Genomic DNA, 19,626 nt, shown 5'->3' with positions numbered 1-19,626 from the left:
AAACTAGTCCTCACACACAACTGATCCATCTGGTTTTGATCACTGGTGAAACTGAACCCATGTGTGAAAGTAGCACATACCAGAAAAAAGACATGTCATTCTGTTTTGCAACAGAAGTGGGGGGAAGGATAGTCAACATTATTAAAAATAGCACAGGATGCAAGCAGAACATACCAGCCAGAGCCAAACATGTCACAAAGGGCAGGAAAATAAATAACTCAGAACATAAAATATTTTGGCTAATTTTAACTAAGTATTAACAACCACCCAGGGACTATCCTGACTATAACTGTATTATTTGGGAAGATATCACAGACCCTACACCAACTGCAAGGTGAATTGTTGATACTCAACACCGTTCATTACTAGGAAGGCTCTTTGTAGGACTGCAGGCAACAAAACACACAGTTATAAACACAGTTGAGGGGTAGGTCACAGCACCCAGCAGCTCCAACAGTGTTAGGGTTATCCCAGTTAACTTAAAACTGTGACTCCAAGGCAGAATATGGCACACATTTAGTAGCTCTGACATTCACAAAGTCAAATCACAGCAAGGCAGTGATATGCAGGTTTTCTGTGCCTTCTCCATGGAAGGCACTCACTAGCACCTCTGGACAATTTAGAGATGCAGAGAAGAAGAGCAATTAAACGTGATATATCATCCATGCACCTTGGAACATACAACAAAAAATATATGGGAGAAATTTAAGCAGGAAAGGACATGCTGCTAACAGGTAAGCTGTTAGGGCAGAGACACTGAAAGAAAACATGGCGAGGAAGAAAAGGTTCAGCAACAAGTCACAATGCTTCAAATTTCAGCATTGCTTTCAAAAAACAGAAAATCCACATGCAAAACTGATTGATAATATATTTTCAAAGATGCCATCACAGTTATTTGGAACCAATTCCTCAGTTATGAAATAGATCTTACAGAGAACCAGGAGAGACAAAAGAAAAGAAATAAAAACATCTTATATGGATGATGGAGGTACATTTTGACATTTGTAAAAGGTGGTTTTTTTCAACAATGCTAAAGAAAAATCTCCAGTGTTCTCCAAACTGAATCTTTTTCTTGCTTTCTAAACCCAAATAGATCTGTAAATGAACAGTAAATATTTTACCAATGTTAAAATATAAATAGAATCCACCTCTCAATCTTGTGGGTTTGATTTTTCTTTAATTGCACAGTTTAAGCTGAATCATTTCTGTGAACACTATAAACCTATACAGCAATTTTGTAGCATATGAGAATATTTTTAACTGTCATCATGTTTATGAAGAAAAAAAAGCCATGAAAAAAACAGGGGAGTAACTCTGCAGCTCTGACATACCTGCAAATTTTGTCAAGAATGGAAGACTATCGAAGAAACACCAGCAATGTGCACTCACAGCAAGGAAGGCCGGCGGTGTCCTGGGCTGCATTAGGCAGAGTGGTGCCAGTGGAACAAGTGATGTGATCCTTCCCCTCCACTCAGCCCTGGTGAGGCCAAATCTGGAGTGCTGGGTCCAGTGCTGGGCTTCCCAGTACAAGAGACAGGGACACACTGGAGCGAGTTCAATGAAGGGCCATAAAGATGATCGAGGGACTGGAGCATCCTTCATACAAGGAGAGGCTGAGAGAGCTGGGACTGTTCACCCTGGAGCAGTGAAGGCTCAGGGGGTTCTTCTCTATCTGTATAAAAATACCTGATGTGAGGGTGTAAAGAAGAGAGAGCCAGGCTCTTCTCAGTGGTGTTCAGTGACAGGTCAAGAGGTAATGAGCACAAATTAAAGCACACGAAAACTCCACATGAACGCAAGAAAAGACTTTTTTATTGTGCGGGTGCCCATACACTGGAACAGGTGGCCCAGGGATGTTGTGGAGTCTCCAACCTTGGAGATGTTCGAAACTTGACTGGAAACGGCCCTGGGCAACCTGCCTTAGGTGACCCTGCTTTGAGCAGGAGGTTGAACTGGATAGTCTTGAGTGGTCCCATCCAACCTCAACTGTTCTGTGATCCTGTGAAATTATTCTCTGACTGATGCAGGTCAACCAAGGACTGAGATGAACAATTCCAGCTTTTCCTATTTGATTTATACTGCTCCTTTAATCAGACAAATGGAAAAGGAGCATTCTGTTTTCTTGGTTAAGAATCACATCAAAAAACTGCCATCTTTCTCTTATTAAGCTATTGTTTAGCTAAATACATTCAAATAGTCAATTCATTTCAGTGTTCCAAAACTCAAAAGGGATTAAGAACTGATGAAGTGTTCTAAAGACAATGTACTGTCCACGTGCCAGGTCTCACAGGAGTGATATTGGAGATACTAGACCACTCACAGAGGAAATGTCCCTTCAGTACAGGTCACAGCTGCAAAGCCCCAACAAAGGCAGTACTTAGAAATACTTGATTCTTTAACATATAAAGCAGGTAACTCACATGCAAAAATGAATGAAGTACAGTAAGTCCTGACAATTGTGTGACAGTTAAACATGTGCTTCTGGGGAAGATATTTCCAAGTTTGCTGAAAGTTCTCAAGCAGCTGCTGACACATAGTGGTAATTCAGAGAAGGAAGCTTTTGTTCTTAATGATCCAGACTCAACTGCCTCAAAAACTGTGCTAGAAATTAAACCTATGCTTACAATGCAGCATGTTCTGAACTCTGCTTTGCTGACATATGGCCTCAGCATGCTTCCTGTCACTCTGAATTTTTCCAAGGACAGATGTGGGCTGTGCATTGAAGCAGGTTGCCTCTGTGCTCCCCACTGCACTCAGAACAGCTGCATTACAGCTGCACCCAGTCTTTTACCACAAGAGGAGAGGAAACAGCCGAATGCCACTTTCGAGAATGAGATTGCATCCCTGTCCTTTACAGGAAGGATGCTAGGCTAATTGCAGAAAACTTTGGAACCACAGAAAACAGGGAATTTGCTATCAATAAATGGATATGTACAGCTTAGCCATGAAATGGGGAAATACTGCAAAACATCTAAAACTTTTTCTTCAAATCTTTTTAAACAAAGCAACCCAGTTTCTTGGAAAACACTGAAGTGTTTTCTTCCTGCATTTAACAGAAGACCTAAGATGCTTAACTCTGGACCTCTTCAAGGAAAATATGAATCACATTGCTTTAATATAAAATCAATTCCCAATTTCCTGGCTTCATGGCAAAACCCCAAATATTCATATTTCTCTTTAACACATTGATACATTAGGCCATAAGAACCAGCATAAAGACTGTAATGAAGAAAAAAGGAACACAGTTCAGGAGTAATGGCTGTCATCCCTGCAGATCCCTGTGCTGCTGCTGACACGAGAGAGCGAGGCCACAGAGTACATACAACTCAGCGTCACAATGATCAACTAGTTCATGTCCAGAGCTCAGAGCGCCTCTGTCCCTACCAGAGTTAGTCCATAATCTAATCAGCCTGCTACAAAAATCAAGAGATGCTAGTAAATTTTAAAAATTACAAACAGAACTCAAAAGACAAATATGCTGTGACATCATTGTTGACATGTATGTTGCATCATCGTCACTCATCAGCGTGGTCCCTTTTCCATCGTTGCCAAGGTGCAACATTCTCAGATTATGAAACTGTAAATGCAGTAGTAGGTGCAAAAAGCCTGCTCTTCACTGATATTTTCATGACCCTGTTCATAGGATGTGCATGCATAAAGATAATAAACTCACATACATAAAGATTTAGGAGTTCAAGTGTTCAGCACACTTAGCAGAAATATTCTAATGTCCAGGTTTATAGTACATTCAAATCCAGAAATTGAGATCCTTTTATCTTAAAAAAATATCCCTCGCCTATGACAGTGGATACTCTGTTCACCCATTCTCTTCCTAGGTCTATGCACAGTAATGCCACCAAGGTCTGTGAATTCAGTCTTCATCCACTCTGAAGTAAACGAAAGGAAAAGCAGGTCCTCCTTGTAGTATATTAAACGAGTTCAGGCCTATTGAAATCAACAGTTATTTCACTCAAAAACTAAAGTGTGAATACTGCAAAAAACACTGGAATTTCACTGAGGGTTTTTTATGTTATTTTTCACATAGCTTCTATTAATTCTTCAATGATTTTTTAAATGTGCCCAGAAATCGAATGAATAAAGGGTTTAAAAGGGAATGTTCATTTTATACAGACTTTCAGAAAATTATTCTTACATTTTTCTCCACAAATGGAAACGCTGTTCATGACCTGAAGGCTTTCTTTAAGGATCATAAATAGAACATTTCCTATTCGAATGGAACTAGAATTCCTAATGACACAACGATGTTTTATACTTTCCCTCTTTCGACATGTATCTTTGAATCACTTCTGAAAAGCAACAATATAATCCTTATAAATGTGGAATATCTTTCCCCATTTAAAAGGAAGGCTGAATAGAAAATGATGCTTTATTTCTAGCTTTTGTCACCACTTTGCAGTTTCAGTCTCTCACGTCTCTAATGTAAGTAAGTTATACTGTCACTGACAGCAGTTGTGGCAATAACACATTCAGCAATAAAAAGTGCTTAGAAATAATGAATAATTTTTAAAGGCTTTTAACACAAAATGAATTTGTATTATACACTTTCTCAACTAGAAAATCCATTACACCTCAGAACTTAAAAAATAAAAGAAATTAAAACTTGCATTTTAAAAGCCCTACTACACTATACTTACAATGGACTTTGTTCAGGTACCTGTGTATTTTGGAAATCATGAAGAAGCTAATTTCCTAGGATTGTAATGATATGCAGCTAACAGAGAACTTCATTGTTAAATTGCATAGCCCAGTATAAATGTCTGGCTAACAGTGAAAAAGTAATTATTGAGAGGCAATTCTACATTTTATGTGCATTAAAATATCCACTTCAAATTTATAAAAACCTAAAATATCAAAAACTGAACTAAAGATTCCAGTACCTTCAGTTGTATCTGTATACCCATAAAACATAGTAAATTGTGCTAGACTTAACAGCTGTAATGAAACTCTCTTCCTGAACAAAGTAAGTGTCTGCCATAACCATTAAAAAAGGCAAATCATGAGCTTTGTTACAGTGCCACACATGCAGAGAAAGGCACCCTGACCCTCTACACAGAAGGCAGTCCCAGTATGGCTGTCTGTATGCTCTGAAGCCTTTACCAGATATGACACCGATCATCCTTCAATGGGTGGGATAGACATGCCCTTCTGCAAATATCCAGTAAAAACACACTCTCTCCAGTGCTGCCCATCAAACTCTACAGTCTGAAAGTCCATCACAATCCTGAGCACCTTAAAGCTTTGGTACTTCAAGCATCGGCTTTGTATGATATGATTTCTCTCCTCTCAGGACAGCTCAGGGCCTGGGAATAGTTAATTACCTTAAGATTTGTCTGAAGTTGCAGCCCTGTCTCATTCTTATCTAGAAAGAGGTTAAAATTATTTAGTTCTCAGTTCTATTCATCTCCATATTGACAACAACAAATGTGTTGTGCCTGCTGAGGCGTGCACTGCTCACAGAGTACTCCAGCCAGTGAAGTACTCAACCGGGAAGACAATTCACAGAGCACAATGAGAAACAGCACCGCTTGTTCACATACATCAAAGTGATTTTGTTTTCTAATAGGGAATGAATCAATCATAACAAATTCAGTCTCACGCCAGTTTTAGTTCAATTAAATATCTTTAGGGGAAAAAACATGATCAAACACGGAATGAATACCGTATCCAGGGACTGTTGATGGACACCATGTATTTATTCAGGCTACTGGGCCTCTTTTAATGTTTTCTTACCTTTGCCTTGGTAACCATTTTGTGTCTAGAATCCGAATTACTGGATTAGCACAAATCAGCTGGAATCTTCCCTCACTTTTCATATCCTGCCAGTTTTCTGCATTCTTCTGAAGCAAGGTCGTTCTCTGTCAAAATCTGTAGACCAAGTAATATTTGTTGGTTCTCATGGCCTTGGATTCTGAGAAAACACTGTCCTGTGACTAATTTTGGACAACTACCCTGAGGGATTTTGAATCTTTCCTACCAAAAAGCTGTGGTTACGTTTTGTGATGCTCTTTTGCTCAGCTTCCCTGACTCAGTTGGAGATACAACTCAGGAGTCAATACTGCTCCCACATGACCTTTCAAGAATTCTCCTGGCATGTTAGTATGTTACATGTTTAGTTTATGGAGAAATAAGTTAGATAAAGTTCATTAAAGCACATTCAGTACTTTAGCACTATGCACACAGATCTCACTGAGCTCAATGGGAGATAAAATTAAGTTTCTGACAGGACTGCACTCTATAAAACAATTCATCAAAAAGTCCACTATGACTCAAGGTGTGTGTGTGTGAGATCTGAGTAACTTACAAATTCTCTGCTGAGTTTCCCTCTGGCAAGCTTAGACAATGCCAAACACCTTCACCTTAGAGTTGTGCAGGATAGAACATTGCAAGGCTGCTGCTTGAAGGCTTTTTCAAGCTACTATGTAGATTTCAAAGAGGGAATTCAGCTGGGAAGTGAAAAGCAGAAGCAGAAGTGCAGACACCTTGGGACATTCCTGGATTTAAGGAGAAAAAGTCCTTTCCAGTTCCTGGAAACACATTCCTCCTCTTACTGGAGTAAATTCAGAGGGGAAAAAAAAAACCCTACAAAAAACCAAACCACAAATCAGTCCTTTGCAAGCATGCACAACTGTGGTTACTACATACAGAACCTTTCAGTTCTACAGTGCTTAGTGTTACAAGGCATGCCACATCTCAGCAACCTTTAGGCACTTCTACCTCTGCTGCTTCAGGGTATGTTAGAAGATAGTTTAATCAGTCACTAGTCACTTTTGTTTCAAGCAGAATCCTACTGTGAAAGAGTTTCTCCAAGAAATTGAGACACTGCATTAGCTGTATGGTGAAATGAGATGCTTTCAGAACACATCATTCCAGAACAACTGCTCGATTGCGAGGGCAGAGCACACTCATCTTGAGGCGAGACACGGCTTCTCATGACATCTTGTGGCAGCGTGACAAGCTGACAGGGGTTTTGTTTTCACAAAAAGTAATTTAAGATGTTGCAAAACAGTGATATTACCGAAAACCAAACATACAAGAAAAAGCACCAATTTATAATCAAATTAAGCCGAACAGACTAGTAACACTTTAAGTCAGAAAAATTTCCCATAAAAATATTTAAAGACACAAAGTATAAAATAATAAGACCATTATTTTAAAGTAATAAAATAAAGTCAGAAAACCGAAACAAGTTCAGTTTGAAGCAATTTAAACTGCATGTAAGCTACAGATCTAAAGACAAGTATGTATTACTAATAATATATTCTCAACTATTCTAACTAGAAAATCAGAATCTCCTTTTCAAATTGTGGCTTGCAGGGAGAGATTGGTACAGAAGCGAAAAGCTTCACTGTCCAGAAACTTAATGACAAGCTGTCTCAATTAGGCTAATTTATGCTGATATTTATGTTGCATGCAACTGGAGAAGTATCAAAATAGCAAATTTTATTTCCCATTTGTTTTCAAATTGTGTTCTGAGAAAAAAAATCTTTTCACTATACCTGAAATAACACAAATTATGGTTCAATATTGTCCTAATTGAAAAACATCGGTCCCAGAGGAATCAATAAATGGCCCAACTTGAAAAGGAAATCAGAGATAGCTCTAATTAAATAAAATTAAAAAGAACAAAATTATTTAAGATATAGTCTTATTTTCAAAAACGTACTTGTTCTCAAGGCACTCAAGAAAGATGTTTTCCCAGTCATTAACTGAGTAATGCTTAATTCACACTATTTTTTTTGATGGAAGATATTTCAGTTTTTCTCTATGTGACTTGGTGTCTGAAATCCTGACTCAGCCAGCCAGGAACAGTATAGATTACAATACAGCTTCTGGAACAGTAGTAGATTCTCCTGTCAGGGCAGAAGCAACTGGCTTGTCTAGACTTTGTTGGAGGATAACAGAACAAAATACAAGCAGGTTTTGTGTAGTCAGAGATGAGCACTGGAGAACGAAGAGAAAGTTTTTGGGAAGAACATTCAACCAGAACTGCTACTCTTCCTGAACAGTCAAGAAAGGGTTTTCAAAAGCAAATGTCTGCTGTAGCACCTTCAAAGCAATAAAATCCTACACCAGGAATAAATCATACCTGACCTTCAGATGTGAAGGGGGGGGGGAATCTACATTTCATTCAGGTCATGCACTCTTAGATTACTGCTTCTGCCAAATTTAGCCACAGCACAAAGGTACAATGAACAACCAAGACCCTCCATTCTGCAGAGGGATTCATGTGAAAAGCCATTCCATGCAGTCCTGTTCCCACTGAGAAGCATGCTCCGGAAATCCAGGTGAAGGTGCTCCTGGGAAGCAAATGAAAGAAGAAAGTTTTAAACATAGTCTTTACTCAACTGCTCCCTAATTGTAAAATGGTACAGCAGTACCATCAGATTAGTGGCATACTTAAGCAAAGATGCCTGCAACTGCTTTGGAAGGTATTAATGTGAAGCAAATAACCTCAGTCCTGCATGGAGAGGATTCATTCCACTAGATGGCTACTTTGTGCTTAAGATACTTATGATCATTTTGTAAAAGTGATTTGAAAGATCTGATCTATATCCTGCAAGCACTGCTCATCTTTCCAAACCATATGTGAGAACTGCACTTGTGTGTGTTCCTTACACTCACATGTTAATTTGTCATGAAATACATTAGCACGGTTAGGAAAGACAGTCTTTTCAGAGCTAGGATTGAGGAAACCGAGAAGCTCAACTCCTCATCCACCACAGGCTTGTCACACACAGCATAAGCCCCCTTATGCCTCAGATCAAAAATTTGTAAGATAAAAAAGGGCACTTTCCCACAGAGATACTCTGAAGCAATACACGTTAAAGTCTGCAAAGTGCCTGAAGGACTACTGTAAGTCCACAGAAACAAATTAGACATTTAAGACCCTGCCTACTGTCTTGTCAAGTTGCACATATTGACTTTGTGTGTAATACAGAACTTTATTTCATACCCTGCTAGAGATTGGAACACAGACTTTTGGCACAAGGGAATTTGCTGACAGAGTTACACAAAATATAATTAACGGGAGGTTGTGAAGCATGGATTGGGCATCTAAGGGTCAAGTCCTCCTTCAATATCACAGGTGTGCTTTTGGCAAAATCTGAAGAGGTTGCTAGGGGCAAGGAAAGAAGTCACCACAGACACAGCATATCGCATATCCCAGTATCCAGTATAAAAGACAACTAAACTGTTGCTAAACAGAGAAACAGCGATAGGCTACAAACCCACAAATCCTGATCTTTAATTGCCTGCACTCTGAAAAATGGTCTACAGATGAAAATTCTTTTTTTTGTCCATTTTTACAACACAAGCCAAAGCAAAATCTTGAGACAATACAACATGCACCATGCTGCACAAAACAGCTTTCAGCAACCATCTTCACTGCCGAATATAAAAGCATACTAATTTTGTAGTCACTAGAGGGAGCCATCTGGCATTTTACTCGTGGTGCTCCTCAAGTGTTTAAAACTCATATTTCATGGCTCTGCTAAAAGGAAAGATTATTTGTGTCAGATCTAAACATACTAACTAGTAAGTGTTGCAAAGAAGAGTTTGGCTACCTATTTATCCTATTTATCTTTTTTTTTTTTTTTTTTTTTTTTTTTTCTGCAAGTAACCCAAACAGACACTCAAGTAACCTTCAGGTAGAAGCTCAAATAATCTTAGAGAATATTACCTCACTGAAGTAAAGCACATCTTTGTCTTTAAAAGTAGGCTAGGAAGCAAAGTGGCAGAAAGTTAATCTTCATGAACTGTGGAACCCTGACACAAGAATGGATTTCTCCTGCTCTCAGAAAGCAGTTTCTGAAGGTCGGCAAACTTTCTTCTTCATGTAACTCTGTCTTCAACTGACATGGATGTAATATACCCTTTCTACCTTTGTGGTGCAGCCGTTGGGTGAGGTTATAGTCTTAACACACAAATACTATATTTCTTTATGGATTCTCCAGGCCTAGATCATTTGCCCAGAAATTAGAATGGAACATAGAAGACTGCTCAATCCTGATCTACAATGTATTATAGAAAATAAAATGTAACTGTGAAGCATTAAGAAAGCAGGACCTGTAGAAGATCTCTCTGGGCCAAGCTTAGAGTAAATTATATATGTAGGTGATAGTGAAAGACTTTTGTGATCTATTTTTCTCCCTTTTGTGATCAATTTTTCTCCTAAATTCTGTTTTCTAGAATAGATCATGACTAGTTATGTCTATAATAGGACACTATACTGGGAACTTCAATTGCCTGAAGTGCACAGTCCTAACTTTGTGTGTACATACCCCTTATGGGCTGTACAAGGCTCTGGAACATGCAAGATCATGACCAATTTGCTTAACTTAAACTTCTGTGGCGTCTCCTTGTGCAGTGCTGATGGCTATGTCTGGAGGTGGAAGAAAGAAGTAAGCTTTCTTAATTTCCACAGTTCAATCAGTTTAAGGTCTGAAAATGAGCCTCGAAGGAGCTTTATGCTATAAGCCTTTTACCTCAGCATACAAATCATAAATTCTTAAAAATTGAGTAGATGACCCCCCAAAAAAAGAAACTGTCCCTTTCCTTTAGTATGGCTTCTCATCCAGTCTGGAAACAGCACATTTTCAAGAAAGAAGCAAGTCCTATATTCAGTTCGCACCATTACTGAAACCTTAGGATACAAACACAGCCAACCTTGAATAACCTTCCTCTGTCTACATGGGACAGAAAAAGAGATGAAGCAGTCACAGAGATAACACCTGCCAGTCGCAAGCTGGGACTCAACACTGGTCTTAGCCAGACAAGAGCACGGAGGCCTCCCCCCCCAAGCCATGAGAAACATTTACACCATCTAGTTATCCCAAAAGGGAGAGGAGTTGTGTGCATTAATACAGAGCAGCTCTGAGTATATCCAATCCCTTGTGCAAAAGTTTATTTAGATAAGAACAGGCAGAAAACACACAAAAGGAGACAACTAATAAATGAGGCCATTACTTGCCAAACATGATAGACGTTTTGAAGCCCAGGATGCTTCTCTCTACAGACTTCACCAATTTTTTGGTATTTCACCTGTGGTTATATCAGGCCCTACACTTACCTGAAAGTACTAAATATACTCAGCTAGAAGCAGAAATCCCAGAGATTGCAAGGAAAAACGCCCATCCTAATTCTTCTTTGTTTATATGCTGTAGCACAAGGTACAATTTGTGCTTTAGAAACAAAAATAGACAAGTTTATTAGATGTTCAGTCCCTGTGGACTGCTTTCCTTTGACTAGTATTGCCTTTGACTCTATAGATGAAAGCCTTTGTACAAACCACATTGATTTTAGTAGAGTTCTTCATTAATTTTTACCTTCACAAGAAGCCTAATCTGACAAGATATGGAAGATGAAGTGCTGAATATTAGCTTAAATACTTCAATCATTTTATCTTTCAGAATCGCCTCTGTAGAAAGAACCATTAGTTACATTAACGCCAATGGTGGTTGCACTAGCACCAACCTGAGCAGGAACTTTGCTACTGTGTAGGGCAGTAAGGAACCTGACTAACATATAGACCACCTTGAAACTAGCCTGCAAGGGCACATTGGTAACAGGGATTATTTTGTCAGGCATTGAAAATGAAGGCCCTTAATGCTCCAATTTACACTCTATGGATTTTACACTGTAATACAAAGACCGAAATGCTGTGAATACACATGCTATTTGCAGGTATTGGTGCCAAAGAGAGGCATGTAAATCAACCCACCATGAGCCTGCTCGAGAGTCTGAGGGAGAGACTGAAGCCCTCAGTGCCTTAATTTGCAACAGCCCTCTCTTCCATCAAGGCATATCTAAGATTTCACTCATATTCTTAGCTGCTGTATTTCTTTATGGATACAATTCCATACAAGTACCTAATTATGATGAACAAGTATTTAGAAAAGCTAATATAAAGTTCTATGAAAGTGTATATGATCATAATGAACTGGCATGTCAAAAAATCACAGGAGAACCTATACTTCCAAGAGAATCTATCTGCAATGAACCAGCATGTAAGAAAGCTAAAGAATGCCCCCCCCCCAGTGAAGTTTTAAAGACTTAATTCAGTTACTTTTGTTAAGCACTAGCTTAAGCAGAGCCATGTCTGATTTCAATTAGGGAAGGCAAAAAAATCAAGCCATGTTCAATCAATTTCCTCTATATGTGCTTTTGAGGTACTAAGACTTCACATGATATATCATGTGCTTTTAAATCCCATTTTGATTGAAACGTCTCTCAAAATAGAAAATCTTACTTTAAAACAAAATCTTTCCATACACATTGCACATATGCAGCAAAAGACAGCGATGGTTTTGAGGGCAAATCTTATCATCACCTCCATCTCATTTGAGAATGACTGTCCTGCAGCACTTACGATAAAAAATAATCTTAAACCTCATCTTTATAAGGAAGTGCACCCTGAAAACTACTTGTTACACACCAAGGACTTTCACGTCCACTTCAATATCATTAACTTCTGTTCTGTAATCCAAAAAGTACCAGAATGAAGACCATTAACCAAACATCTTTCAGCATCCAGTTAGGACCTGAACAAGACTGAAAATCCAGTCAAAGGGTAGGAATATTCACTCTCTCCATCTTCAGAGACACTAGAATAAATGATACGGACAAGAGTCTGCATGTAGCTCCTTTCTCACTGATTCTGTTAAAAAAAGTAACAATCCATTTTAATGTTGCAGCTTTATTTGAAAGTGACTTAAGAGTTTTGGTAACACAATTTTTTTAATACAAAATTGATACAATGAAAAATAAGCTTCAGAGGTTTCCTAGAGCAGATTACAGGCTGTAAACTCATAATCAAATGTACTATATATAGAAAAAGGTAACTTTGTTCAAAGTCTTGTTTGCAGACCTGCCCCAAGTGATCCTGAAAATCTAGTTCTATTCTATGTGCCAAGAAAACCCCAAACCTTGCTTCCTAGGTAAGCAAAGTCTCATTGCAGTTGTTCTACCTCACTGTATTTCCAGTTTACAGTAACAGTTGTGACTAACTGTACACAAGAAACACATCAAGATCTCCAACAATATCTTCAGTGAGTAAAGATCCACTTTTACATACCTGGTATTTTAAAGGTTTTTAAGGAGTCATGGACAACAAGGTATTTGGACAAAACTTTATAAATTGCCATTTCCAAAGAACTCAGAAGTCCATAAAAAAAGTAAATCCAAAGCCCTCTAACAGTTCCTTTTAATTATTTCATTTCAGCAATTCAGTTTCACAGATCTTGGCACCACTAATAATTTTTATTCCTATGTCTGCAGTACATCAATATCCCATCATATAAACTAGCAGTATTAATAGGATCCAGAGGGGGGGGGAAAGAAAAAATAAATCTATATGGTCCTACAGTTATTTTACCATTCTCACCGTGTCCTTAGTAGAAAGTAAGGCTCCTCCCAAAACTTTTTTTTTTTTTATTTTTACCTTTGTCTGAAATCAAGTTTCTCAAATAGAAAATCTATTTTGAGAACAAACTTTATTACACAGTTCCTCAAACATCCCATTTTGGGGGTAACTGTACAACTTGGCTTCATGCTGTCCTTGTAGGCACAGGAAAGATATTGTTCATCAAATATCAAGGCTGTAGAGAGCTACCAGACAGGAGCAAAATACTACTACTCCACCTGTGAAAATAGCTGCTACTGTAATTCTTACACTTGCTATTCTCTGTATCCCACAAAGCAAAACGGTTCTGAAACATGCAATGTTGTGTAATCACATTATACTTTGTAGAAGACTGCAAGGGTCTGTTTTCTGCTCCCTGCTAGGCTTGCTTCTCACTTGATGATGCCTAGGCTCATCAATCTGACTTGTTTTATTGTGGCTGTTTGTGCAGGTGTGCTAGGAACAGCATGAATGTAAAAGGATGCTTATCCAGTAACCCCAGAAAATGTGCAAATTTAAGTCTTCCCTAGAAACTGGAAAATTTCCCTAGAAATTCCATTTCCTTTTCAGGCTCTTTGCCTCTTTCTTTCATCTCCGAAACATACACCAATCCTCTATTGCCACTCTCCACCCTGTGATACCAATGTAAACAAAACCCAGCAACAGAATAATCAAATTTTGCCTGTGAAAAAAAGCACCATACTATCAAACCTTTGTTCCTTTTAGTAGAGTTACAGCAGCATTTAGAGACCAAAGCCTCACGTATACTATTGCTTAAAACCTTGCTCCCAGGTCCTCTGTATTAATGTACTCTGCAATGCTTTGGATCTTGGTATTAAAACAGAAGAGATATTGAACACACTGTGTGATCACAGGAACAAGGGCAGTAGTTTCTGTGAATTTCTAGCTACACAAATTTGTGTGCAAGAGACCTACTTTGTGCCTGGTGACATTTACAATGCAGATTTAGTTCTCCTGTGAGGCTGATGAGGAGTCATTCGCTATTCACTGGCATTGAACAGTTTTGCCATAGCCACCTCTTCCAGCATCATAGTCTTGACGATACTCATCTCGGACCTTACAAAGGAGGAAAAAAGGGAAGTCCAGTAAAGATAAAGAAAAACAATTTCTCGAAAACTATTACACCATCAGAATATAGTCAAACTGAGTTCACACGTGGATTTTTGCTGGGATAGAGTTAATTTTCTTCACAGTAGCTAGTGTGGGGCTATGTTTTGGATTTGTGCTGAAAACAGTGTTGGTAACACAGGGATGTTTTCATCACTGCTGAGCAGTGCTTACCCAGAGCCAAGGGCTGTTCTGCTTCTCCCTCCACCCCACCAGCGAGGAGGCTGGGGGGGCACAAGGAGTTGGGAGGGGACACAGCTGGGACAGCTGAACCCAACTGACCCAAGGGGTAGTCCAAACCATTGATGTCATGTTCAGCATATAAACCTGGGGGAAGAAGGAAGGGGGGGGACATTCGGAATGATGGCATTTGTCTTCCCAAGTAACCGTTACAGGTGATGGAGCCCCGTAAGCATAACATGTAAGTGGCCACAAGGAGCTGAATAACGAAACAGGAGGCAAAGTGCATCATACAGAAGCCCAGAATACAGCATAAATAAACTTTCTTTTTAATAATGTCCAGGGGGACTCTTTAATCAAGACAGTCAAAGAGTGAGGATGGCTAGCCTTATGCTTCAGCAGTAAAAATGTGTGCTACCTGCTCAACTTTAGGTAAGCTAAGTGCTGTCCTTTGTGTTTCTTGACAGCCTTACATTTGCTGGGGTTATTTACAAGCGTTATCTCCCCAAGCAGCCAAGAAGTTTCTGAAAGTACTTTCAGTGAAACATATGAAGAAGTTACTTATTCTTAGTGGATAACACCATCGTTGCTAAGATATCTTACAGACTAACATATAGTGCTATCTTAAACAATAATTCCTAAGCTGCTATTTCTGAAGTTGTTCTGAGTGTGTTCATTCAAAAAGCAGTAATTTGGCAAAGTCACCAGTCCCTTAAAACCTAGACTGTACAGCAACCTACCTGGCCCCCTGATCTTCCACGACCATACTGTCTACCCTCCTTAAATCCTGCATCCCAGTCTGTCCTTATGATCCTGTCATCAAGTCTGGTTCCATTGATGTATCGCATTGCATTTTCAGCATCTCCTCTTGCATAATACCTTAGAAATGGGTTAATGAAAAAAAATGGGCTTCTATTTTCAACATATGGAAAAAAGAACAATATCGAACGGGCTACCAAGCCAAGTATTTGCTTGAATCGGGTTCCTGCTTGGTTATTTTTAAAAGCAACCACTTTTACGAAGCTATGTGGGCTGAGAAAACTGCTAGTGAAATGGAGCAATGTGCAGGAATTCAAGCATAATAAAAATGCATATATTGGATCAAGCTCTTTAACCACGCTCACCCTTAAAAGCATAAACCTCTGTTACTAGAGAAAGAACGAGAAGCCCCATGCATGCTCCATTCATGCTGCAAACTTTCACCATTTCGGTGAGTTCACTGGAACCAGTAACAGAATGATTTCCAAAGAGACCTGCGTGTAGTGAAGTCAACACACGACAGGCACGCAAGATACCAACAGAAACCCTATGCGCATGCTTGTACGACAAGAAACACCTCTTTACTTGGGCACTGAGAATATGCTCCCACCGCAGAGGCCAACGATCTAACAAGTGCCCGGCTTAAAGCCTCAGAACGAAAGCGACCCGACAACCCCCACTGGAGGTGCAGCATGTGTTAGGATCCTGAAGTCGTTTAGGTTGGAAAAGGCCTTTAAGATCACCGAGTCCGGCCGTCCACCTAGCGCCCCCCCCTCTCGTCCGGGACTCCCACAGGCACCTTAGCACCGAAGGATTTCACCCTCGGAGAATTTTCCCGCGACCCAGAGCCCGCATTTCGGGTCACCCCCGCCCCGCCCGACCGGCCGCCGCCCCAGCGCGGGGCCCGCTCCCCCTGCCCGGCTCCGGCGGCCGCGGGGCAGCAGGGCCGGGCCGGCGGAAGGATACTCCACGAAGCAGAAGCCGCAGGCGGTTTTCTTCACTTTGTCCAGCCCCATGATGACCTTCTTGATGTCGCCGCTCTTGCCGAAGAGCTCGTGGATCTGCTCCTCCGTGGTGTAGAAGGAGAGGTTCCCCACGTACAGCGTGCAGCTCTTTCTCAGCAGCCGCTCCTGGTCGTACCGCGTCCCCTGAGCCGCAACGACAGCGTTACCCCACGGCGGGACCGCAAGCGGGACCGGGCCCGGGCGGACCGCGCGGCCCCGGCCCCGGCCCCCACCCCCGGCGGCAGCGGCGGCGGCGGCGCCCCGCTCACCCGGAAGTGCTGGTCCCGGTACTGGCTGAGGTCGGCGTAGGAGTCGCTGCGCAGGATGCTCAGCGTGCCCCCCGAGCACATGGCGGCTCGGCACCGAGCGGACCGGAGCGGCTTCCCGCCCCCCTCAGCGGCTTCCCGCCCCCCTCGCGCAGGCGACCCGGCGCCCGCCGGGCGGGCAGCCAATGGCGAGGCGGGCGCCGGCCGCGAGAGCGGGCGGGGCGGCGGAGCGTCTCTCGCGAGAGCGGGCGGGGCGGGGCGGCTCGGCCCTGGCGGGCGCAGGATGGTGCTGCGGCGGGTGCTGTTCGCGCTCCTCAGCGACCCGCGCCTCATCGAGAAGCTGGCCGAGTCGCGGCCCATCCGCGCCGCCGCCCGCCTCACCGCCGCCGCCATCACCCGCGGGCAGCTGGGAGCCCGCCAGGCGGCGCAGGGCCTGGCCCCCCGCCTGATCCGCCTGCGCGACGCCTTCCTCAGGGAGCTCAAGGACGGCGCCCGGGCGCGGGGCTGGCCGTGGCCCCCCGGCCGCGGGCCGGGCCGAGGCGGCCGCCCCGGAGCAGCGCCCTGAGCGCCGCGCCGAGCGGGAGGCAGCTGCGGGGCCGCAGCCGGCGCAGGATCCCGCCGGGGAGGAGGAGGAGGGGACCGCGGAGACCACGACCGCTTCCCCGCGCCAAGCGCAGGAGGACTGAGCGCGTCGGAGCCGGCGGGTGAACGGGCCCCGGGGCCTCGGTGACGGGCTCCTGCCGACAGCCGGGCCCCCCTCGGCCTCTCCTGAACCGGGCAGGGTGCAGGGGCGTGCTGCGCCAGCCGCGGAGGACCCCAGCGTTACCTCGGCCTGCGCAAGGCCGACTGCCAGCTGCGGACTGAACGCTGCTCTTCCATAGCCTACAGCCGTGAGTGGTTCCTGAGGTCAGGCATGAAAACGTGAAGCGTGCTGCTGATTGGTATGACGGATTTTCATTTCAAAGTCAGTTTACACTTTCCACAGTACTCGGTAACAGGCAGACTCACATTAAACATTGTCCAGAACACTGTCAAGATTCTCACTTTCAGTGCTTAATAAGAAACTTGAAATAAAACAACGTTTCTGACTGGAGTTCCTTTAACAATTTCTGTCTATACAGCAGTAACAATCTACATTCCATACAACTTTTGATAGAAAACGAGCTCTAAATGTCGGTGATGATGGTGATGGATAGGATAATCGCCCATTTTACAGGTAGGTAAAAGAGATGCAGTAGCTATCCTAAAAGCACACCTCATGTCTATGGTAGCAAGAAGGGTTTGGGGGAAAGAACTCGCCAATAGAGCCATCCTAAATATAAACACAGAAAAAGGATGTATCCACCATATGGGATGCACGGCTGGTTTACGTAAGTTGCTGTATCTAACAACATAGACAAAACTAAAGTAGTTAACCTTCCTTCATAGCATGTTTCACTATTTAGTCCAGCTGACTAGATGCTTAGTTAACCAGGAAGGATGATTTCCTTTCTTTATATCACCCCAGGTGAAAAGAACCTTGCAAATTATCTGAGATACAGTTTCCAGCATTGCTGGTAAAATTAAACTCCCACCAACAAAGACTTAGGTGTGCATGGATGGAAAAACTGCATCTATGGTGTAAATTATAAAGGTCTAGCTGGCAAGACAAAAGCAGTGCATTTTCAGTCTGATTCAATAGTTGTAGTCCAGGTTCTCTTCCTGAGTTTATCACAGGGTACCCGTGTACCGGTAGAGAAGTCATCGTGCCATGGGAATGGTGCTCCATCACATCACTGAAGAGTTTTAAGATCTACCCCGCTGAGATTGCCAGACACCATAAGTTTCATGAAAATAATTTTCAAAACTTAAGCTGTTTAAGAAAGCTGAAAACAGTAAGCAGGACATGGAGTACCAGCTGTGGCACATGGCTATCGTCACAACATAAAAAAGCAAAACCAAAATTAATTTGGAAAGTACATTTGGTGTCACGACGCTTTCATAACTACTTCCACTACTTTGTGAGTCATCAGTACAAACATACATGCACCCACCCCTTTCCCCCTACCTCCCCCCAAAACGTGCACCTTTAATTTACAGGCCTGTCAATAATGAGGGATGAAGGATGTGGGATGAATGTGTAGGGGAGACAACACAAAATGCTTTACAAGAGAGCAAGAGCTGTGTTCCTTAAAAGTCTAGATTGTACATGTAGCTTGGAAGATAGAGGCAAATCCTTCACACAGGGATTTTTCCTAGCTTCCCTTTAAAGCCTGGCAAGAACCTGTATTATTCTTGTCTCTGTTCAAAACCTGGCTCATAAGACCTGATGTAAAGGTGTGTGGATGAAGAGCTGCCAAAAGCATTACTGCCTCTATGAGCAGAAAGAATTCAAGTGTCAGATTTGTTTTATAGAGAGAGGCTTGACCTACAATGCATGTGCCAAACTAGTATATCCGTCAGTGTTGGAATGTTTTGGATCCAGAAGTTCACACAGGCAAAAGCAAAACTTATTAGTTGTGCTACACTATTAAGCATATACATCATTCTCAGCTGCATAACCGGTTATATCTCAGCTCAGGGTTATTTGTATCCCGCTTTAAAATCAGACTGTTCTCTATCAATAGAGAGCCAGGATGTGATCTGTCATTCTTGCTAAGCCGATTTAATGGGGAGCAGTTACTGAAAGGGGAGGGGGAAACAGAGGATGCAGCTCCTCCCTCGGATCCTCATGCGCTCCCCTGCAGCATAACTGTAACCCTGCAGTAAGCCAGTTTGGAGATCCATCTGGTCAAATGCATAAGAAAGATCAAATCCCTCTGAGCTACCTGTTTTCTGTCTGCGCAGCTCCTTGAACCAGCTCACCACAGGGCCTGCTCTGCACCATTGC

General features: G+C 42.1%; 1 protein-coding gene across 3 annotated transcripts; it reads right to left on the bottom strand.

Moving 5' to 3' along the window:
• Positions 1–7,049: 7,049 nt before the first annotated feature.
• LOC142032722 (nuclear cap-binding protein subunit 2-like) lies at positions 7,050–17,298 on the bottom strand. 3 transcript variants are annotated; one of them, XR_012650964.1, is made up of 5 exons: positions 16,761–17,298; positions 16,454–16,635; positions 15,469–15,607; positions 14,357–14,497; positions 7,050–8,318 (listed from the first exon to the last, which is right to left on the bottom strand). XR_012650964.1 is itself a non-coding variant. In XM_075031700.1 (4 exons), exons 1-4 carry the CDS (start codon positions 17,148–17,150, stop codon positions 14,426–14,428), a joined length of 783 nt encoding a protein of 260 aa, XP_074887801.1. In that variant the 5' UTR covers positions 17,151–17,298; the 3' UTR covers positions 12,681–14,425. The 3 variants fall into 3 exon arrangements, 1 of the variants encoding a protein (XP_074887801.1); XR_012650965.1 differs by lacking the exon at positions 16,761–17,298 and having other exon boundaries at positions 16,454–16,688; XM_075031700.1 differs by lacking the exon at positions 7,050–8,318 and having other exon boundaries at positions 12,681–14,497.
• Positions 17,299–19,626: the final 2,328 nt, after the last annotated feature.

The sequence above is a fragment of the Buteo buteo genome, chromosome 7 (genome assembly GCF_964188355.1).
Source record: "Buteo buteo chromosome 7, bButBut1.hap1.1, whole genome shotgun sequence".
NCBI classification, from domain to species: Eukaryota; Metazoa; Chordata; class Aves; order Accipitriformes; family Accipitridae; genus Buteo; species Buteo buteo.
This window is presented reverse-complemented; position numbering and strand designations above follow the sequence as displayed.

Bases quoted from the DNA above. Each gene is read 5' to 3' on its own strand.
- LOC142032722 (XM_075031700.1), bottom strand. From the start codon at position 17,150: ATGGCGGCGGCGGTGAGGCGGGCGGCGGCGCGGATGGGCCGCGACTCG. The intron at 15,608-16,453 runs GTATCCTTCCGC...CCCATTTCTAAG, and splicing joins TGCGGCTTCTGCTTCGTGGA to GTATTATGCAAGAGGAGATG. The intron at 14,498-15,468 runs GTAGGTTGCTGT...CTCCTTTGTAAG, and splicing joins GTGGAAGATCAGGGGGCCAG to GTCCGAGATGAGTATCGTCA.